Consider the following 23,426-nt stretch of genomic DNA (forward strand, 5'->3'; position numbering starts at 1 on the left):
TGAAATAGTAACTGAAGATATTGGTGAAGTACCAATTGATTTGTCAAAAATCTCCCAAATCTAACTTGAGTTAGAAAATACAACATGGAGTTACTCTGGTTTAAACATAAATTCTTTGATTACAAAACAGGCAGTGTTCCTGGTAGCAACCCAGTTTATTGTGTAGTATAGAGTTGTAGCCTGTAACCTCTTAAACCTGCATCTGAATTCTTCTGTCCCATCACCTACCCCAAAACTAAGGTCCAAGCACAAATTACTGTTTTGTTTTTTTTTTCATAGGTACACGTGCATTCTAGAAAAATGGGAAATTATCCAAACAAACAAACGCCCAACAGGCAGAATCTGGATGAATTACTGCATAGCTGTGAACAACATGCATGCAACAGCTGGAATAAGACAAAAGCAGGTCAGGAGTTAGGTAACATGTCAGGGTGAATGTCTGTCACTTAAGCTGCACAGTTGAAGCACCATGCTGATAATTACTTTACAATCACTATCAGTATTCTATGTTCCACACCAAAATGCTTCCCCATCTTTTGAAGCTGGCAGCTCCTTACTTTATTTGAAAATATGCCAGAACCACTTACTGCAAAAGAAAGGGAAAATATAACTGATAGTAATGAAATGCCTGCGTAATATGCATAAGAATTTACAAAGTAGCTTTCGGAAAATAACAAAACCCAAAAAAAATCCTAACATGAAATCTTTTCAGTTGGAGAATTTTATTTTCTTGGATGTAGTTGAAAAATTTTACTTCACTTTCCTTAGTAGCCTTTGGAGTTTTAAGTCACTGGTTGGAAAAAAATGTAGTGGAGGAAAAACTCTTTTTCTACTTAAAATTATGTAGTGGTAACTTCAGTTTTCTAAGAGCTGAGGACATCCTCCTCTTCTGACTTAGCTATTTGCCTCTTTTCATTAGTCCACACAATGGGAGACTCCAGATGAACACAGTACACAACTTCACCTCTCAACCTTTTCTGCAATAATTTCTCTACGAGTTCCAGAAATAACTAGAGAAAGTGGATGGAAAGTGCACACTTGCATCTTCAATATCTATTACTTACAGTGCTGCCAAAACTTATGATACTTCTGAAAGCCCCAACTCCAAATCTGATGTATTTATATGAGAATGTGTTTTTTTATTAGGAGTGACTTTAAACTCTTAAAAAAAAAATCAATCAACAAAATTACCGTATTGCCAATAATCCAACCCTCTGCACAGAGGAAAGTTGACTAAGTTGTATTGCCTATGTATTTGAAGTTTGAGACTATTGCATGCAACACTGCAAGTTCATATACGTTTTCTAAACAAAAAGATAGAAAAACATACTGTCAGGGTATTCCCACCTACAGCACCTAGAAAATCCCTCTTAACAGAATCCAGTTACTCGATTATGAAAATATTCCAGCTTGTTCCATGAACACACTCTTCTTTCTGTGGAGTGGAACTCTGTGTAATGAATCCTGCAATGTCAAATGGCTATGGAAACTGAACTTAATCCAATTCAGTTAAACAGCATGAGAAAATGCCACAGCAGAGAAGAGTAAGCAGATTTAAAAAAAAAAAAAAACCAAACATAAAACACCAAAAGACCAGAAGGGCATAACTCAACAGCATGTGAAAGGTCATTTTGCCTTTATTTTAAAACAAAAAAAGCAAAATCAGCAAAATGAAGAGGCCTGAAAAGAGAACTGTGAAGGCTCTCAGTCTGTACAGCTTCAGTTACACAGCTGCTTAAACAAATTGTGACTTGATCCATATGAGCAATTCAACTAATCTAGTAGTGTGATAATGTAAGGCTTATGTATGCATATTGGTCTTGAAGTAAACATTAAACATTTGTTGTTTTGTTGTTCCTGTCCCACAGAAATAATATTCTTGCTAGACATAAACTGCAACTATGACCTTATTTGTTTCAAATTGTAACAGTGTCTTTTTACATTAACACTGTAGCTCAAGTAGAAATATGGATGATGTCCCATTTTAAGCCGAAGCAAAAATATAAGACAATAATTTTCATCAACCTGAAGCTCCAACCAGGTTGGGCCTGGGATGCACATTAACAAGGGTTAATCTGTAGTACTCTAATTGGTGTCAGCCATTAAGACAGATTCTATTCAAATCCTAAGCAATTTAGTAGAGCTACTATTTCACAATGAACAATGGTTGTTTTTTAGGGTGCTGAAGGTTATAAAAAAACAAATCAAACCCAAACCTCAACAAAAAAAACCCAACAAAGCCCAACAGCTTGCATTTGGACAGCTTTACTAATTAATCTTATGTATCCTCCTCTCACTCCAAGCACAGATTTGATTTACTCTGTGTTCAACTTTGGCTACTGTACCCTAGTTGTTATACTCTAGTTTATGCTATGCATTGCTGCTTACAGGATTCAGCTGAAAAACATTGTGTCAGAATAATATTATCAATTGCTTCAAAGCAAGTAAGAGCCTGGAAAGGCAGATGCAAAGTTGAAAATCCAGGCTGGCACTCATACTTAACTGTGAGCTCTCCTTAAAAATCACAACTCCAGAAGTGAAGAAGACAGATTGCAAGAAACTTATCAGAAAGCATCACTTAAATCTGAGTTAGCATGCTTTTTCCACATTTACATCTGGACCTGATCTCATCTCAAGCATTAAATTCCTTTAATATTTGAAGATGCTGTAGCAACTGAGTTTCCTCTCAGAGAGAAAAGGTCTATGGAGATATTAACTGCAGTTTTAAGACCCAGTACTTCTCAATTCTAATGCTCATTTTTGGAAATTGCTATTCCTTGCAGCTAATTTAACAGTATTTCTTGTTGTAAGATTACAAGTGAATTGAGCAATGTGAAAGTATAAGCACAGAGTATGCACTAATTATTATTCTGTTATCTTTTAACAACATACCACAATGTTAATAGGAGAGAGAATAATTCTAACAATGTTTTTTAAAAACCCCTCGTAATTATGCAAATTTCCTGCAGTTAAGGCTTGGCAGATCAAAGAACCTTAAAATGAATTAGATAAGGACAGCTGTATGTGCCTTTTTATTTTACTCTTCACATGAATATTGCATACATGAAAGATACCTAATTCAGGACTAAAGGCCTGCAGAATGAGGAAAATCAGAACACTGGACATTTATATGATTTCCTTCAGCCCAGGGCTGGAAGAGTAACTTAAGGTGACTGGATAGTTTGGTTTCAGTGGTCCAGCCAATAGCTGGACAAAAGGTATTAGCCACCCTGGGGGAAAAAAACCAAAACCAACAAACCACGAAAACATCAAACCACCACAGAAAGAAAAGGAGTGGTGAGCACTGTTTTTGTTGTTATTCATATTGCTTCTTGGGAAAGAGATTAATTATTTAAAAAATATGATTAAAAACTAATCAGATTTATCTCATTATTGCTTTCACATAATTAAAAGCTTCAGATATGTATTGTTCCATGATGCTACATAAAGAATGCAAATAATTTGATGAAAATTTGTTTTAAAATAGTATATAGGTGCCCTATTTTTAAAAGCTTCATGTGGAAAATATGTTTTGTGGGTGTATATGAGGCCCAAAACCGCCTTCTGAGTTTGGTATTGCCCACCAATACACATTTATATAAGTGCTGCTTGAAGCATTTCTTGGTAGAACAGAATACAGGTCTGCTGCAACAGATTGTTTTTCAAGTTAATAACCTGTAGGCAAATAATCCTAGTCAGAATGTAGACTGAATTTGACAAGTAGAAATTCTTTAAAAGTTTAGCTACAAACTTAATAGTTTCAGAAAATCTGACTTTGAGAAGTTCTTGCAGAAATTATGCAAATCTATTAACATATTACAAGTTGAGAAACCGATCAAAGACAATATTACAGAATTCCCTGAAGCAATACTACTAGGGTCATAAGTGTGCTTGGAATTCATTATTGTTACTTCATAATGCCAAAACAGAAAAGGAAATTTGTCATGATTGGACTCTGTTGGGTTTTTATGACTGTAAATATGGTGACAGGCAAGATAAATGGTACTACAGGGATATTAAATTGTAGTTGATAGCTGTTTCTTAAATGATGTAAAAATTGCATTTGTAGAAGCGCTGCCCTTTGTGAAAAAAGACAAACCCATAAACAACCAAACTCACCAGACCTTTATGACAACATTTATGAAAAATATATTTGGTTTTGTTCTTGGAAGAGAAAACCAGAAAACAAAAATAAAACAATATATTAAGTAACTTAAAATTTGTCCCTAGCTTTGTTCCCCACAGATATAAGGAATTTGTAAGTTGTGTGCATTCTTTCACAAGACAGAGCACTGTAGTTGAAAGAACATCTTTATTTTGACGCTGGGTTATTTCATAAGCTTGCTTAAGCAGCAAGTGCCAAAGGGTCAAATATACACAAAACAAACACTTTGAGGAAATAGAATTTTGATGGAGAGTTTAGAATAGGTTCATATTGCTGTGAATTAACCTTTTAATAGATATTCTGCACTTAAGAACCCAAAAATCCACTATTTTGTCATACTCTGTTCAAAACAATGTCAATTTATATATAAAAAGTTTAAAACCCAGTATGTGATGTATCATTTAAATATGCAAATCTTCAGTCCTTAGCAGTTGCTATTTATGATGTCCCAAACATATTTTTTAAAGACTCTAATAATACAGCTTCTGCCACTGTTAGCCATGGTTTAAGTGCACTGTATGAGTTTACTTAAAACCTCACGTCTGAGATTGTGTTAATTACAAAGTAAGAGTTAAAAACTTGTCTATCTGAACAATGAGCAGTCTATCTACTTGGATAGTCTGTTTAACAAAGTGTAGTGTAACTAAAAATCTTTGAGCACATCATGGGGTTTTAAGTATTTCTAACTAAATATATAAGCTATTTTAAAATTTATCTCACAAAGAAAACCTTCAGAGTGATGTGGCTGCATGTACAACTGAAAGGAGGATTAGTTTGTTAAAATGAAAATAGAAAAAATACTCCACATTTTCATGTTAGCCTTAACTATTAGTTTGATTAAAATGTAGGCTAATGCTTTCAAACCCATGTCTAAGTATGCATGAATACAAGTGCTACGGCATGTCAGGATATGTTTTTGCAGCCATCTTGTTCATATTTCATGGTATCTTCTTTGTCTTTATTTTTTCTAGGGTGCAATTACAAGTCCTGAGCTCAACACTCAAGGTGAGAGTATTATCATTGATATCAGACATTATCATGTTAGCATCTTCCCCCCTCACTTACTGCTATTACTTAAATCAGTGTTACACAGAACACAGTTTTCCCAGTGAAGCATGAGAAACGTTTTTTAAAGAATCGGAGTTTCATTTGAAATAAGACCCGAGTGACAGATGCAGATGATAGCCACAACTGTGTAGGAACTGGAGTGGTGAAACTTGCAAACATGCATACTCTGGCCATGGTTTGGCTCATGAGTTTGAGACTTTTTGCATAAGCAAGAAGTGAGGCCATTACAGTCGTTAGAACAACTGCTCTAAGTTAGACTGACAGACCACCTAGTACAGTCCCCTGTGTCTTCCTAGAGCTGCTGGTACATACCTAGGAAGAAAGCAAAACCCCCAGGACATTTTAACACTAGGGACTGCTTGGACCATGACCTAACATACATACTGCATTTACTGAATATTCTGATGATCCTTTTCATGGGGCTACAAGACTCTATTTAGGTATTCAGAGCCATTGTTGTTTCTTAATATCTAATTGCCAAGGAACTGATAGAAAAAATAAATCACTAGAAGCTTAGGCAGTTTCAGAAACTGATGATATTGTACCCAAACAGATTTTTCAGATTAGGCAAGATACAGCCAACTGTTCAAACCTGATTTGCATGAGACAGAAGAAAGGAAAAAAGACTGCAGTTGCAATGTTTGTAATAAATATGCAATCTGCAAAGAAAGAAGTTAGGTTTTTTGGTGCTGTAAACTGAGCACACTATTCAAAAAACAGTCCCATTTCACTCTGTAAACTTCTTTACAACTCTTCAGATTGCCAAGAAGTATACACAGACAGACCATGTCATGGGTATTCTTATTATGAAGTTATCTTACCTGATCCATTTTTCAGGTATCCATTTGCATCTACAGTATTGTACATGATGTAAGGACCAGGCTGATTTACACCGAAAGGCTACAGGGGACAAATAAAAAAAAAAAAACCAAAACCAAACCCAAAGCAACCAAACAACAAAAAACAAGATAAAATTTTAGAGACAGACAGAGCTATAGTAATAAAAAAATTAACCAAAGAAATTATTTTCAGATTAATTATTTGCTTTTGTTAGGGATAATTTCAAAGTCTTCCACCTGTTTTAGTCATAGTATTACTTGGAAATTATTTCTAACTGAGGCTGACCAGTTGGCTAAATGATTGGTTTCTCAAGAATAAAGCAGTCCTCTGGAAAAGTTGAATGTTTCTTTGCAATAAAAAAAAAAAATCTACAAATTCAAAAGAACAACCACCTGTTCTGAAAAAGCAGAAGTCATTTGATATTGTCTGACAAAATGGGTTTTGTGAATTGAAAAATACTACACAAATTCAAAATGTTTTATTTAATTAATTAAAGTGGTTGAATATTTGTTGAGTATCAATATCTACTTTAAGCAAATTCTCTTGAGGCAGAAAATGTACTTTAACGTGTAAGTGTACTTATGGGGAAAATGTATACAATAGTAAATAAATCAATAATCAAAGGGAGTCATGAATTACTCCAACAAATGCACCCAAGAAGGGGTGGGGAACAATTATCTGCTAGGGTGGGGAGGGGAGAGGAGGGTGGACAGCTGTAAGAACAGATTTTCAAGAAATGTTTTCCTTTTTTTTTTAATGCTCAGTTCAAGCTGATACAGGTAAAGCAAATCCAGTAAAGATCTTTCAAACGAGTTGCAGAAAGAACACTGAAAGAAGAAATGACACATTTTCACACCATGCCTCAAAAAATAGTAAGTTCTAAGCCATATGAGATAATGGTGAATGATGGGATCAAACACTGCAAAATGATGATGGATTAGAATGATGAGTAAGGAGACTACAAAGATCTGTTAGTGAAGATCTATTAAAAAAATGAGTAAATAAGGTGAATTTTTGGATGATGATAATAAGTAACAAAGCTCACTGCACAGACAGTTGATTTAATCTCTAAGCAGGCAGCTGGTGAAAGGTTAAGGTCTCAAATTCACAGAACTTGGCCAGTCATGATCTTATGCATTCTTCCAGTCAATAACTGTGTTAGTATGTGGAGAGGTTTTGCATAGTTAGACTTCATCTTACTTGAGGCTAAATAGTAATGCAAATGCATAGTTCCACTTACTGTTATCTTCCTAGGACAGTCATTAGAACAGAGGCCACTGAGAACTGCAAAAACAAGAAGTGAGCTTGTAGAGTTTGTCTTCTATGTGGCCTAGTGAATTAAAAACTCCTCATGTGTTTGAATCATACTTCTTTGCTAAAATTAATAAGCTAGACACTGTTTTATCATACCTTACTGCTTAACCAGCTTCAAATGGACAGAGTTGCCAGTAAAAGCAATACCAAATGAAAACATTTTTTAAATAGCAATATTTTATTAGTTATTCTTTACTGCTAACTATTTAAGACACTGACAGAGATTCAGCTTTGCTGCTAAAACGTAAGTAAAGACTTTTCCTTCTATACAAGGAATAGTTTTACAACTTGATTTAGAGCAATTCCAAAAGCTGTAACAAACAAAAATCCCATTAGCTATTTATTATGTATAATGCTACCTTAGATATAAAGACTGTCACAATTCTTCCATTACATGCTTAAACCCAGTTTCAAAATAATTTAAATTACAGAAATATCTGTTAAACACTTATTCGTAATAAACTAAATGATGGACAATGACAGCCATTTATCTGATGACCTGGAACATCCTGTGACATTCAGTATTAGAACATCAGTACTAAAGTGCCTTCAATGCAAGCAACAAAACACACACACAAACCCAAGCTTTCATTCTTATGCAAAATTTGTACTTCAAATGACAAGAGTTTGGTTGAGCAGCAGCCCAAAAAAGGCTGTGAGCAGGGAAGAGGGCACAGACCAGGCCATATTGAAGCCAAGTACTACGGTATCCGAGAAACAAGTGTGGAAGATAGCAAAAATTAAGATTTGGATCAGATTTGAGGGCAGGTCATTGTACCAGGAGGTTTTGAAAACATTTTCTATGTACTTTAAGGCTGTGAAGAGTTTGGGGTACAATGTGTTTGGCCACAGTATCATTGTGTAATACTCTGACTGGAGTCAGAAATGGGACTGTTCTAGTGAAGAAACATTTCCGATATTTTGTGTGCAAATACTAACAACTGTCATGAATCACAAGCAAAGAATGATAACCTGAGATTTAACAGTGTTGAAACTTCCAAATACAGAGAAAAACCCAACCCCTAGTATTTTTCTGCAGGCAAAAAAAAATACCTGGATAGGTAAGATGAAGGTGTAACAAAGCAGAATTTGTTTATCTACCAATACAATGTTTTAAGCTGGAAGGTTATTTTATAAGTAGGTGTGTATATACAAGTGGAAATAACTCTTCCCATTTTGATGCAAAAGTAGCTCACTGCAATTTGCTGTTCAGTTTCACTGCTAGAACAAATAATCTGACCAAGCACGTTTATATCAGCTGAAACAAGCAAAACCGTTCTCATTGTCCATATGCCAAATAAACTCAGTGCAGTTACTGACACACTGACTAGAACAAAGCATGTTTTGTTAGAAATACTTAGCCCTGTATGACAGTTAAAATATTTTTAGACTACTCATTAATTCCCCTTTCCTGGAGTTCCTATGCAAAAATACACCCTAAAAAAATGCTAAAAAAAGCTTTGCCCCAATTTTAAAGATAGATTTAAAGAGTGAATAAAAAACCATGCTGCAAATGACTCTTTTTCCCATGAAAGTATCACACAATTGTAATTCTAATACAGCTTTGTGAAGTGTAAGATTTTCTGCACACTTGTGTGAATTACATTATCCATATATATTATTATTTAAAAGAAAGCTTCCATCAATATGACAAATCATTATAGGATATCATGATAAGAATAAAGCTCAGGCTAAGGATGAATTAACAAATGTACCAGCCCCCAGCAGTAGGTATGGTATGCAAAATGTGTGCTTTAGAAGGATTAGATGCATTTAAATAACATGAAGGCAAATACAGTTTTTGAAGGTGAACCTCTAGTTGTTCCTGTTTAGCTTAGTCCTCATAAGCTCATATACAGTCTCGTTTTTCCTCTCATTCTCAAAAATTCAAGGCACAAGCAATGAGCTCAAAGGTCACCTCTGCAGCTGAAGAACAAGCAGGGCATGCAGTCTGAGAACCTAGTAACTCTTGATTACAAATATAATAATGTAACTCTAGGCTTTTAAATCAAATATCTTAATTTCCATGTCCTTGCCATGTGGTGATCCACAGTAAGATGTGGTTTGAGCCATGTGGTGCTTTTAGGTTAAGGACACCAAACTGACTCACACAGGCAAACAAAGTGGCCCTCAGGACAGATCACATAGGGTAAGCAAAACATACATCATACCAGTCATCACTGAAACAAAAAGAGCCCATTCTGCACTAGATTCTGTATCATTTCCAGATGACATAGAAAAGCGCTCCAGTAAAAGAGACTGGATATGACAGAAGTATAGCAAGAAAGACCAAAGTCCCTGCTGAAAAGAAAATCCTGCAATCACTCAAGGCATAGATGAAAATAACTACACTTGCCTTGATTTCTCAAAATAGGCAGGATAAAATGCAGTGATTGTTGACAAAGAAAGCTTGTTCCTTCAAGTCAATATCGCTGCAATTTGTTCTGGTTCCTTTCTGCCTCACTATGGTACGCCTATTTCTATGTGCAAGCAGAATGATATTTTCCCTCAAATTAGTTATTTAAGAGCTAATCTTCCTCCAGATCTTCAATAACATTGCAGATTTAGAAAAAAATAAAATCTGAACTGAAGGATAGATGTGTAGATCTAATGCCATTTTGATATTGACATTAAGTTATGTGAGCAGGTAAGTGAAGGTATTGTACAAAGTATTGACAGAAGTGGCCTCTCAAGTTCAGCTAGTCCAACTCTTCCCTCAAAAACAATTACATATACTACATCATTTCTTCATCTAGTTGTCAGGATCTCTAATGTCGGTAAGTCTGTGACTTCAGAAGCCAGCTAAAAATGAGTTCAAAACCCAGTATCTGTCTTTAGAATTTTACTGGATGCAAAAAGAAAAGTCCGGGATAATAGGAAAGATTTACCCTTCCTCTAGTGAATGACTGAAATAAGACATGCTTTCTTGTAAAAAAAAAAATCATAGAATCAGTCAAGGTTGGAAGGGACCACAAGTATCACCTAGTTGCAACCCCCCTGCCATGGGCAGGGACACCCAACCCTTGATCAGCCTGGCCTTAAACACTTACAAGGACGGGGCCTCAACCACCTCCCTGGGCAAGCCATTCCAGGCTCTCACCACTCTCATGCTGAACAACTTCCTCCTCATGTCCAGCCTTTTAAATGAAACAAACTCAACTTATCCAAGTTCAAACTCCGCAACAAGAGATGTCTGCAATGCCAAGTATCTTCCATGTTCTTTTGTCTTTTCTAGACTTATCACACATAGAGTATGACCATAATTTTATCATATAGAGGGGCTCAAATAGTCATATTCTCCTCAATGTCCTATTTTGAATTGATTAAACAGTGGTAACTTACCAATAACTTTAACAAAATAAGCATCTGCTTCAAAGTTATTTTTTAAAGTATGTATGGCAAAGTCCTTGTTGGTGGAACCTTTGCTTAGCACAATGATATCCAAGATTCCCTACAGGGAGAAAAAAAAATGTTAGAATACTTATTTACTCTAAACTTAGCAACTGAATTCCCTTAGAGGTACAAATGAAAAAAAAAACAAAACCCTTTGTGCACTGAATTTTCACCTTTGCTACTAATTTCAGTATCTTCTATTAATTGATGGTCATTTAGGACGGAGTGCTCCACTCACAGTTAACAGGACAACACATGTGATAAATGGTTCCTTTCTTGCCACTGAAGAGGGCAGGTGGTATAGAGCATACAGAGGGTCAGCAAACTCACAGGCAGTGATAGGCTGCTGCTGACTGCTCACCTTCCAGGGAGCATCTCAAGAACAAACTTCCCAAGCTAAAGGCACTGCCTGCCGTGTACTGTAAAGCCAGCATTGTTACACTGCAGTCTGCTAAGGGCACACCAGCAAATAAAGCAACAGAGAGAGAGAAGCTCTTTCCTACAACAAAGAGTTGAACTTACGTCTTCATAGATGTCAAAGAAGGTTGCTACCACTGCATCCTTGATTTGATTTAGATCTGAGAGCTCCCAAAACACTTTAAACATGCGCCGTACACTCTTGCAGCTTAGGTTATTGCACGGGACGTTTTCTAGTAAAAATGCTTGCTGATTGCTGTAAAACATAGACATAAATACATATACATAAAAAGCCATATACATATGTGTTTGTGTATATAAATAAACCCCAACTTATTTGCCATAAATAGTCTAAATAATAGACATTACAACATGACTGCACTTTAATAACTGAAGTCTGATGAAGTTAAATATAGTAAAAACAAAGCCATTGGATTCTTTAACTCCATAAGCATTTATGTTAACTTTACAGACTGAATTATGATCGTTCTGTCATGCCTGATTTAAACCAAAGACTACACTCAATAAATTAGTCCAAAACAGCAGGAATTATTTCATTAACTGTCCACTCATAAGATGGAGTATGTTCTCACTTAATTCTGAAACAAGTGCACTTATCTGCCATTTTCCTTAATCCCTCCACAGTCCTTCAGTTTAAGCATTAAAGCGTCAGTGCTTTTTCATTATTTTATGACAATTTCTTCCTACTCTAGCTCCATTAATAAAATTTTCTTACACATTGCATGACATTTTAAACAAATTGAAAGATTAAACCAAATCTCTATTGCTGTATTGCTTCAAAGCAATGCAAAAACCACAAAATACAACCCACTAGAACAGTGAAAATAGGACAAGACAGACCAAATTTGGCATTTGCCAACACATAACAAATACGGGCAGGAAGAATGGCTGTGATAGTGAAACAGAGCAAGAGGTCTAGTATAGCAAAATTTGCCTTCTAAAGAATTTATCTAACACATGTCCACTGGTCAGTGGGAGACAGACAGTTCATATGTGCATGTTGATGACTAATGGCATTTTACAGTGTCTCTGATACTGTAACATTACCACTCTCACTGGAACTGAGAGACTTTACCAACTAAGAGTCTGATTCTTTGGCAGGTATGTATCCTGGGAGCCTGCTAGAATCCATCACTGCCTTGGCAATAGAAATAGATGAAGTTTCCTACTCTATTTCTGGGGAAGAGCCAGGAGATAGAGCAGACAATGTTCTGTAAAGCTAGCTAAGCATGTCAGAGCCTAGGGCAATAATCAAAAACCCATTTCTTGACTGCAACCTTGAACAACACTGCTACTTCAGAGGGTGATGCTTCCCTGTATCTTAACAGCATCCAGTGCCTCCAGATGCAGTCACACCCAAGCATTTTTTCTCAGAAGTGTTTTTGAGTTTCTTTGTTTCTATGGGGTATTTCAGACAATTTGCCACTCATAAGAATCATATCCCACAATATCCAAAGATTTGCTCCACCCATTTCAGAACTAAAATGAGATATTAAACACTTTCCTCAAAATCTTCTGCCATATGCCTGCATTTGACTGCAGACTAATATGAATAACCCACTTTTTACTATTTCACAGTTAGAAGCATGTTCAATTTGTGTCTAGCCAATCCAGGTTATCCGCAATGCTTAAGATATTGTATTATCTGTATCTGAGAACCTATAATCATGATCTGAAATTGTTAAGTGCTGATATTCATTTCATGTAATACATTAAGTACCACATCAGATTAAACTTCAAGGTAAGGTGACATAACCTGAGCCAAGGCAATGATTACAGTTTCTCTTTTGCGTCATCCTGGTAAAGACAATGTCTTTCAATTCACATTTTAAATGGCCAGAAATGATTAGATGATAATTATTTAAAAGATGGAAGATTCTGAAGCTTGCATTACAGTCTATGTACAGAGTATTGGTCAAGTCAAATTACAAGCCTAGCAAATAATCAGACAGATGTTACAACAGGAACCTTTTTTTATATCCTTTCCTGGGATAAGAAAGATCATAGAATCACAGAATAGTCTGGGTTAGAAGGACTTCCAAAGGTCTTCTAGTCCAACTCTTGAGTATAATTTCAAGTAGCATCTGTTGTAGTAGAGCTGCAGATCCGATTCTTAACTTTCCTCATGTTTCTGGCCAAAATGAAAAATGATGTATCCTGCCATTACTATCTGAACAGCATAAGCCAACTAAAACAGACTTGTAAAATATTAGTAGTTTCTGCTGAAAATACTCATTTCTGATGTCTTTACTCATGTGTAAACAGTTGCTCCTGTTTTGATTGACATTGAGTGGATATTATTTTCCCTCATACATCTTCAGCCCTTGATCTCTTAAGAAAAGACCGTAAAACCCCACAAAGCCCAACATACTTGCTGCCTTCCTCACATCCATGTAAAGATACAGCCTCAGTGCTTTAAACTTTCATCTACTTCTGCAGCAACAGGGACAGCAGTAGCGCCTTACTGTTTGCAAAGGGAGGAGGAATCAGCTGTTTGCTGCTTCCTTGGCTGTTCAGCTCTTTCCTGGCAGAGCTCCTGAGGTCTATCAAGTTCATTCACAGTTATACAGGGAACATCTAAATGAGTAATATCTTATTCCAGACATTCAGAATAATTGAATTTGCCTTTGGTTTTTGAGATTAGCTCAATGACACAGTGCTCATCAATCCTACATTTAAAAGAAGTATTCTATCCAATCTTATGCCTGACAAGTGACTAATAATAATGACTTGGTCAAACAAGAATCCTTTTTCAAGTATATGCATATCAGGAAAAATGCATAGCCATGAAATTAAACCCAAGGCTCAATACCTGTAAGACTTTTTAAAAGTGTATTACAGAAGTTTTTCATTCAATTATTTGTTAATACCTAGTTGTTTGTTATCTCCAAGTTTCAGTCTTTACTGTTATTTACCACCAATATCAGGGACAGATACTGTAGTCTCAATTTTACCAGCAAAAAACATTCCCTTTAGATAAAAGCATAGCTAAAAAAATCCTTAGATTACATTTGCAATGCAAGATACCAATTAATAGTGTTTAATTTGGAAACAAGCAGTTAAACAAAATTTGTTTCCTGTAATTAGGTGGAGAAAGATGGGTCTTTATAGACTCACATGCAATACTTACACTTGCAGTATTATCAGAATCAGTTTAAAACCAGCATGTGAGAATGAATACATTTAAACAAGAAGTAGAGATGAACCAATTAATAATTACTGATAAAATCTCCTTACCTATCATTATTCTGTATACATACACAATTTCTAATACAGTCATAACTAGAGGGAAGAAAAATTATCTATCTAGCCTGAAGAAAAATCTATGGACTTGAATTCTAATGTACAAGCTCTGACTCGAATCAGCAGTTACAAGAATTCATAATGGACAGATAAATATGTAAAAAGAGACCGAGTTTAGCATCTTTCAGTACTGGAATTTATTTTCTGTGTTCAAACCATCACACTTGCAAACACAAGTGGGATTACTTTTTTTGGGCAGTTGCTGTTAAGGACTGTCTTCATACTGTCAGCACATTACACACTGTTATTTGAAATCAAAAGGATATGGTGGGAAATGAAGCAGTGAAATCTTACAGCAGTTCTAAGAATATTTGAAACTACTATCCATTTTCTTGACTTACCTAGAAGGACAATAACCTAATGTTATTCCTTACTATCATCTCTATTTCAGTGTTTCATAGGTAGTTTTAAGCATTTGACGCTAAAGCACTTAATTGATTTTAATCACATTCTTCCATTATTATGTATCTTTTCAAATGGATAAAATGGTTTCTGTTTCCTTTATTTTCTTTAAGTTACAGACAGCATCTACAAAACAGCTTTCCTAGACTATAGGACAGATGAAGGTCAAGAGTTTACAAAAATGCTTTTATCATTTAATCACAGTAATCAATTATTGAAATTAGATCTGTAGATGTAGGATGAAAGGCTTCAGAGAAACAAACAGCTTGATCCAGAAGTGTTTAAAATCAATTAAGTAAGGTTTTAATTTTAACTTGCTCTAATTTAAGAAAAGCTTTTCATTCCCACACTGTTTTAATTCTCTCCACTCTGTGACCCAGTTACACGTTTTAAAAGAAATGATTTGCTGAAGTGCCTCAGAACCAATGAATCAATACTACTCTGCTAAGGACATTTCATAGTCGGTGCAAAAAATGCAACTTCTGTTCCCATCCCAAAGTACAAGCAGTCTTTTTCCATGACTTTTCTACAAATCCTGGAAATACACAGTTACACACAATGAATTTCTTGATTTTTAGTTTATGCTTTTTTTTTCCTTTTTGGTCTAGTCTTGCCCATCTCCCTGAACTTCCCTTTTAATAACTTGCCAAATCATCTGCTAGTACCTTCAGTCCTTATGTCACACTGTGTCACTTGAATTTGAAGTCCAGTTTCAGAATAATTTTAAAGATGCACTCAACTGAATAAACCATTTCAGAAGCAATGAAAATAAAGAGATAAAAATGTATCACAGGAATTAGTTGCAATATGTATCTGCCAGAGCTTTTACATGAGTAACTATTTACAGTTTTCATTTATTACTCTGCCATAATTGTACACCGGCCAGAGAACAAAGACTCCTAAGAAACTTAGGAGATAAAATAACTTCACATAAACTTCTGAACCCGATAAATCTTCAGGAAGTCCTTCTGAAGCATACTAGCTATCAGGACGCACACTAAAAGATTGCTTATATCACAGGTCAAATGATAAGAGTTGTGGGGCTTACGTAAAAGCAAAGGCAAGAACAACTTTATGGTTTAGATGTCATAGCATTTCCACTGAAAAGGAAAGATTTTGGTTCTAGGCTGTTTGCAGTCTTAATTCAACGACTGCTGAACAGAAGAGGCCAACAACCAACAAAATGTTCAGGGTCCCAGTGCTTTAATTTCGCTTGTGCAAGTTCAGGGAAGTAACTGCATTGCCTCCTTTTCCTCTGCCATCTCTGAATATAAACAGCTGCTGTGCTAGTTGTTTTAAAGCTCAGAGGTACAGAGACAGAGCTCAGATGCTTATTGCCTTGTCTCTGAATCACATCACGTAGGCTGAATACAAGCGCATTAACTCTTCAGACTAGGTCATTTCTAGGTATGTGTCAGTATCCAAAGAGTTGTAACACAAAAATGTCAGTAAGTGACTCATGTTTAGACAACCAGTAGAAGAACTGACTTTTGACTTCAGCATCTAAATTCTGCCTGTATATGGTTTTAAGCACCCAAGTGAGCTCCTCGGTTCTTTTTCTCACTGAGTACTAATTCAAATTATGAACCTGCAGCTGAAGTCATATAAAATACCATCCAGAAGAAGATAACAAATACAGAGAAGATAATAAGTAAGAAATGTCTTTCGTTTTGTAATGCACTAATGCAAGCATTTGTCACAGATCCAGTAAGGAGGATGCTGTGACTTCGTAAGATATTGATTAAAATACTTTTTACAAGTGGTGATATGAAGAAGAAAAAAGGAATAGCACAGATGATCTTACATCTCTTCAGATACTGGAAAACCCAGTCAGGCAGACCTCTAATTGGGCCACAGCATGCTGCACATATACTGTCTGCAGTGATGTTCACTGGTATTATGGTCTCTAGAGCTTTTAATTTTTTTTTCTTAGTAGTAACCAACTCTAGTCAATCATTTCTACTGTCAAACAAAATGATCTTCTCATGAAAATGTGCAGCTTCACTTCAAGGTAAAGACAAGGGCATGCCAGTGGTATCACCACCAGGTGCCAAGTGGGAGTTGCCTACAGGCTTCTCCGTTACAATTAGCTGGCTAAGTTTATCCTGCAGCCAAGAGGTATGTGCAGAACAGCACAGGTATGCTCCTACTCAGGTCAACTATTATGCAGATCACTAACTTCTCAATGTACAAGAGTGTCCCTGTAAGCATCACCACATGCCCTCTCTGACATAAAACCAGATGGCAGCAAAACAAACTATTGAGAAAGCAAGTAAAGATGGAAAAAAAATGCCACTCAACCCAAGGAGAAATACTACACTTGCAAATTTAATGGGAAACTTTAGAAGCTTCTAGTTTTTGAGGGTGAAGGAGTGGATGTTGATTTATTTCAGTTACATTTGGACAATATCAATCGCTGGTAAGGTGTATCTAACAATCTTGCTCCTCCAAAGGGGCAAAACACAACTGCATTTTTTGAGCAGTCACCAGTTCACTCTATGTGACAGTATGGAACAAGTTCATCAACTCTCATCAGGGTGGTGTTACTACCAACACTGAAAGTTGAAGCTTGGAATTTACAGAAAATTATTTGGGAAAGGAAGGGAAGAGATCATCAGCTCCTGCAACCTTGGAGAAACTTAGTACTTCATGCTCCACTCCTCAGTGCAATTCCCTACCAAGAGTCCCATGTGGAGTCTATACAATTCTGAACAGAGCATGCAAATGCATCCTATTTTAAAAGGAACATACTTATTAAGAGAGATTAAAAGTCTTGCCCACTTAATAAAATGAATAAGAGATGCATTAAGATGCATTAAAAATAGTAATTTTTATGACTGATAATTGGACATGCATTTGATAGTCATTATTTTTAGGTTTGCATATACTTCACCTTCCAGATGTGTTCTTTAGTATAGCCAGAGCATCTGGGTAGCCATCCATATTGTAATCTCCAATATGAAGCGTAATTGGAAATGAAACCTCTCTTGAAGATTGGTCATTTTCATATGGTACGAAGCCCCAGAGTGTGTCTTTATTTCTGAAGTCTTGTAAGACTGGAATCCACTGCAGATAAAACAAAAAAGAACAGCTAGGTAAGGAAAGCCATTTTATTTATTTCAACAACATAACTGTATTTAAACCAGATGACATTTCTTCACTGCGCCCAGGTTCTTAACCATTTATAAATTTCCCAAGAGAATATAAGGACTACTTAATTTTGTCATCAAAAAAAGTTTGAAATTATTATTCCTACATTAAATTACTTCACAACAAAACTTCCCCAACAAAAGGTTGTAAGAATGAAGGACCTGTGTCCAGTGCATGGAGATAGTAAAGAAATTTACTAAAATTCAGGCTTGCCTGGAATCTGTGGGTAAACCCAAACCATCAGGGCCTTGAGATCCTGAGTCTCTTTGTTTTAATCAGGATGGGACCTAGGAAAACAAGACTGGGCAACCAGAGCCTTATAACAATCAGCAGACAAAGTCCCACATATGGCAGTAAAGCCTTGCAATAGTGCAGGCTGGAGACTGACCAGCAACATAGCAGCTATCCTTGAAAAACTCTGTGGGTGCTGGTGAACAGTAAGCTAAAGCTGAGTGTGGCACCTGTGAGAGCCAAACAGCATTTCTGCACCAGAACTGCTACCTTACTCCTGCTGATTGAGGAGAGTGACTTTTTTCTATTTATTCAGCACTTGCTAGTTTGCATCTGGATTCTGTGTCCAGTTTTGTGCCCCACAGTTCAAGAAAGACTTGACAATACTGAGTGTATTTAGAGGAGGTTCATCAAGATGGCCAGGTATTCAATATTTACTCAAAAGACAGGCTAAGAGCCTAGGCCTTCATCAGCCTAGAGAATAGAAGTTTTAGGGGGAACTAAGTAGCAGACTCCCAATTCCTGCAAGGACATATCTGAGAAGATGAAGCAAGCTCTTTATTGAGATACATGGCAGAACTACAAGACAGTGGTCACAACTGACAAAAGGGAGGTTCCAACTAGAGATAAACAAACAAATTAGACTAGGAAAGAGGCCCTGAGAATTTGCAGAATCTTTGCAAAGTTTTCAAAGGTTGACCGGACAAAGCTCTAAACAATGCAGTTTGAATTCAGTATCATCCCTGCTTGAAGCAGGAGGCTGCAACTCCTAAGGTTCATTTCAGCTTGAATGATTCTATTACTCATGGATATTTAGAAGTTCAAGAGCTTCAATTCCCCTCCTTTCTCCCCAGCAGCACCAGATACTGAACTGTTTGATAAGATATTAAGATTAGAGTATCAAATGGAAAGTACAAAAGAAATGCAAAGTATAATTTCTCCAGGAAAAGAAATAGAACATATCTGCACTTACTTTCCATAAAGTGCTGCAGAGGTGCTAAATAGGAATTTATCTTAATTAAAATCAAAGTAATTTCAGAAACTGGTATGAAGCTGAAGTACCAGGGTTAATGCCAGTACTACAGAAAAATCCAGTGCCATTTTTAAAGCCAGAAGAAATTCTGTATGTCAACTATCTGACAATACCTTCAAAAGGACAGAAGGGTACCATATTTAAAGACCACTGTCATCAACATAAAAAGCACTTAGCAGCATCTTAAAGGTCTCTCATCTAAGCCTTAATTTAGCTGTTTCAGGAACCAGAATGAGAACCCTGACAGCATCATTTCCTCCTGTGGAGAGACTCCTTTACTAACACAGTTCAGCAGTCAACAACTCTCCTGCAGCAACTGCTCGTGACACATGGGCTGGTCCTTTGAGATGACATACAACCACGTGCATATTTAGAGAAGCCCCTGAAATTACTTATCAAGTGCACTAAGGTCAATCTTGGATATCACAGATGGCCTAGAAGCCTGGAACAGTTCTGCCAGATATTGCACATACTGTATGCCTGCTTGTGTAAGTGCTGACATTTGAACTGAGCCACAACACTCTTGATGAAAACTCAAAAGTTGATCCTCACATCCCCCCAGCCCCACCCTCCCATATGCATGTCTGTTCAGTTACTGATAGCTGCTGAAGTTTTAGAAAAAAAGAGAGACTCAACCTGAGGGAAATTTTTGAAGGGTTAGATTTCTTCCCACTTATTTCTCATGCAAAAGACAGATGAAACAATAATACTGCAAAATAATGAATTTCCAAAAATACTGATTGAAATCAGCACCATGAAATATAATATAGTTCTTGCTTTACATGCTTCACGCTTTACATCATTCACGCAGTCACTGCAATGAAATCCAATTATATCCATCATATACTTTCTAAATGTTCCCATGTATGGCAACACTATTTTAAAGCAGCAAAATTTAAAAAATCATTTTTAGGCTCAAATGCCAATTTGTACTCTGTTTTAACTCTACTCAAAGTGATTGAGTGATTCATATAAAGGAATTTTACTATCATAAGGTCTGCAACTAAATGCAGAGATATAAAGCAATAGGTGAACAAAAGAAAAGCTTCCCCTATTGCTAACAACCAGCCATTATCACTGTGCACAGCAAGGCAAAGTAGATGGATGCACAGTGGGATGATTCATCTGTCCCACTGAACCACTTGTGAGACCAAGGCAACAGCCATTGTAGAACACTTCAAAATCAGTCTTGTTCAACATGTAACCAGGGCACACTCTAGCACCATACATAACTTACTCTGACAGTTTACAATCAGAGTAATCCATGCTTTTGGTGAAATTCATTCTGTGCATTTCTATTATAAAGAGCAGCACTGTGCAACGAAGCACAAGATTGATTGTTCATGTGCCTAAGGACATATATCTCAGTACAGAGAGAAAAATGAAAATATATATGTCAATAATATGAATCTCCTACTACTGCTGTACAATTACTTCAAGCTTCATGCTTGCTGTTAGTAGTTTAATAGGAAATAGATAATTCTTTTGTTTCCACTCTAAGTGGGTATAATGAGGACACACAAAGCTATTTTTTGTGTTTTTCTGATCATACGATTTCTGTTACCTAGCTCAGATGAAAAAGATGGATTGAAAAACAGAATGAGGATATCTAAAAAAAGAAAGTGAACACACAAAATTCAGAGAAATCAAAGGTGTACTTCTTCCCTTTCTGTTAAATTCCATTGCATAGCACCACTAATATCATTAATTAAAACATTTCAATATATATCTCTACTCCTTCAGTTTGAATGATTTTGTGGGCTAAAATAAGAAAACCATCTTTATTTAAATGTTTGAAATATTCCTTTTAAACTCTTCACATAAATTGTTTTTCAACAAGCAGAAAAAAGAACGCTTTTTCATTTAGAAAAAGATCTTGGGCACCTGAGAAAAAAATAAAGCTACTTGCATTCTCTCCACATAACTCACAAAAAAAGCTGATTTCTTTCAGAGTCCACATTCTGAAAGGCACTTCTCTCATTCTATAACCTGCTAACAGGTCTTTAAGATCTAAGTGTGGGCTTAACGCATCTCGATTTTTAAAGTATGGCCAAAAACCCACTGAAATAATACTGTTTGCCTCAGAAAACAAATGAAAAAATACACTTGTACACAGTATTCAGTATAAGAAAATCAGTTATGTCTGAGAATATCCTACTATCTACAGTTTCTATAATAAACAGTGCCTGTGCTTCAAAATATTTTTCAGGCAGAACTCAGTCTAATTTTCAGAATCCAGATGAGAGATCTAAACCAGTGAGCAGATTAGTCTGTAGCTGTTGCAAGTGAACTTAAAGAAGTATGGAGGTATCCTTACACCTGCCACAACCTGAAACTGCGTATGAGATTCTACTTCAGTTCTGACAGCAATTCCTCTGTTGCTATGGAAACATTCACATTCGTTAACAATTTCAGTAGGTCTGCATCTCCTTAAGTCATTCATACGTATTTTGTTGGCTTTTACTTTTGCTCCATCATCCAAAAGAATAAAATCTATGTGAGATACTTCTAACCTTTATAAAGATTAAATACACTAAAAACCATGGTGAAGGATCATCCTTGAACTAATTCTCCTAGATCTGCCTGTCTTTCCAGTTCATATTCAGCTGTGCCAAAGACATAAAGAGAAAGATACTTTAGACTGACAGACACTAAACAAGATCTTACAAGAACAACTCCAAAGCCTGACATGCCATTGCATGCCTCTCCACAGCAGTTTTAGAACCACAGACTTCACAGATGTTTCTTGCTAGCTGTGATGTATTTCATTCCAATGCATCTTATGCTACTATGGACTGCACTCAGTCTTTTTGATTTGCTTTCATCAAATCTCACAACAAGGAAGAAGGACAGAACCAGGTCCAGTTGCCACAGACTTTAAATTAACTTTTTTTAAGACGGTAAATTTTTTGCTATAGTCTTAAATAAAACAAAATCAAAACCCTACAGCAAAAATTTAAGAGAGATAATGGACATATAGCATCTCATTTGTTTTCAACAATAAGACTTGCAATCTCTCAGTTTCCCATAGATCCCCTTAAATTATCTTCTCATCCAGAAAGGACACCATTCCCTTTTTGAAATATGCTCTGCAGCACGAGGGCTCATTATTCTTTCTCTCAAACTGTAAATCAATTAAATAAAAGGAATTATTCCCAGTCTGTTGCCATAATATTCATATTTAGCATGTCTCTTGAAGATTTACTCAATCAAAGCTCAGAAGCTGCATCATCTGATCTTACAATGACCAAGTTCAGTGAAGTTAAAACATTTCACTTCCAAACATGTGAGATAACATGTTTGAATAATTTTCTACCTCAAGGAAACATGCAACGCATGGGAAAGACTGCAGGCACGTGAATGAAAACACTACTGTTCACTGTTTCAGAATGAAAAAGATAAAATACTTGAGAAGGAAAAAACTCTGTCACCTCTAGATGAGTCTAACAGTGCAATGTAAGAATATTCTCGATGTCATTCTTTAAAAGGTTAAGCCAGAACAAGTCACGTTATTGCACACCATTTGATACTGTCATTTCTAATTAAAAAGTCATTCTAAAAATACGCAGGGACATATGCTTTAAAGTTTCTAGGTAACTCAATTTTTAGTATCTTTTCCCTAATAGTGTAAAAATCTGTTGGATTCCTCACTTTCAGAAATAAAGTGCTAATATTTCACTGCTGATTTTTAACCTAAGTATCAATACCTTGCAAATTATTTAAACATTGAAACCATCCAGTGAAATAGCTAAATAAAGTATAAAACCCCAAACATACTGATGGGTATCAAAAGTGGCATGTTAGAAATCTTATGTATCTGTAATTAAATGGTTGACCTCAAAAAAATTCAATGAAGGGAACAGAATGAATGTTCATGTGCAGTATTACTTCAGAGCAGGTTGGACTGGATAATCTTGGAGATTGCTTCCAACCTGGTTGATTCTATGATAATAAAAGACTTTACTTCAGAAAAAATGAGTATTATGCAAACTGATCCACACCTCCTTCTGTCATCATTGCATCACTTCCTTCCAGAAACATACCATGAACAACAGATAAAAGAACTTTTCTTCAGCACACCACCCAGTC

At 36.0% G+C, this 23,426-nt stretch overlaps 1 protein-coding gene across 2 annotated transcripts in view; it reads right to left on the minus strand.

Annotated features, from left to right (window-relative positions):
- ITFG1 (integrin alpha FG-GAP repeat containing 1) overlaps positions 1-23,426 on the minus strand; it is a 74,585-nt gene that overhangs the window by 15,725 nt on the left and 35,434 nt on the right. The window contains exons 10-14 of one of the 2 annotated variants that reach the window (XM_064160328.1): positions 17,817-17,989; positions 11,303-11,453; positions 10,730-10,838; positions 7,314-7,357; positions 6,055-6,133 (exon numbers count right to left, since the gene is read on the minus strand). In XM_064160328.1, coding sequence (XP_064016398.1) covers positions 6,055-6,133; positions 7,314-7,357; positions 10,730-10,838; positions 11,303-11,453; positions 17,817-17,989 — 556 coding nt within the window. The remainder of the gene's footprint in view (positions 1-6,054; positions 6,134-7,313; positions 7,358-10,729; positions 10,839-11,302; positions 11,454-17,816; positions 17,990-23,426) is intronic. The other variant, XM_064160329.1, reaches the window with a different exon arrangement.

This window comes from Pogoniulus pusillus, chromosome 20, assembly GCF_015220805.1.
Source record: "Pogoniulus pusillus isolate bPogPus1 chromosome 20, bPogPus1.pri, whole genome shotgun sequence".
Taxonomy (NCBI): domain Eukaryota; kingdom Metazoa; phylum Chordata; class Aves; order Piciformes; family Lybiidae; genus Pogoniulus; species Pogoniulus pusillus.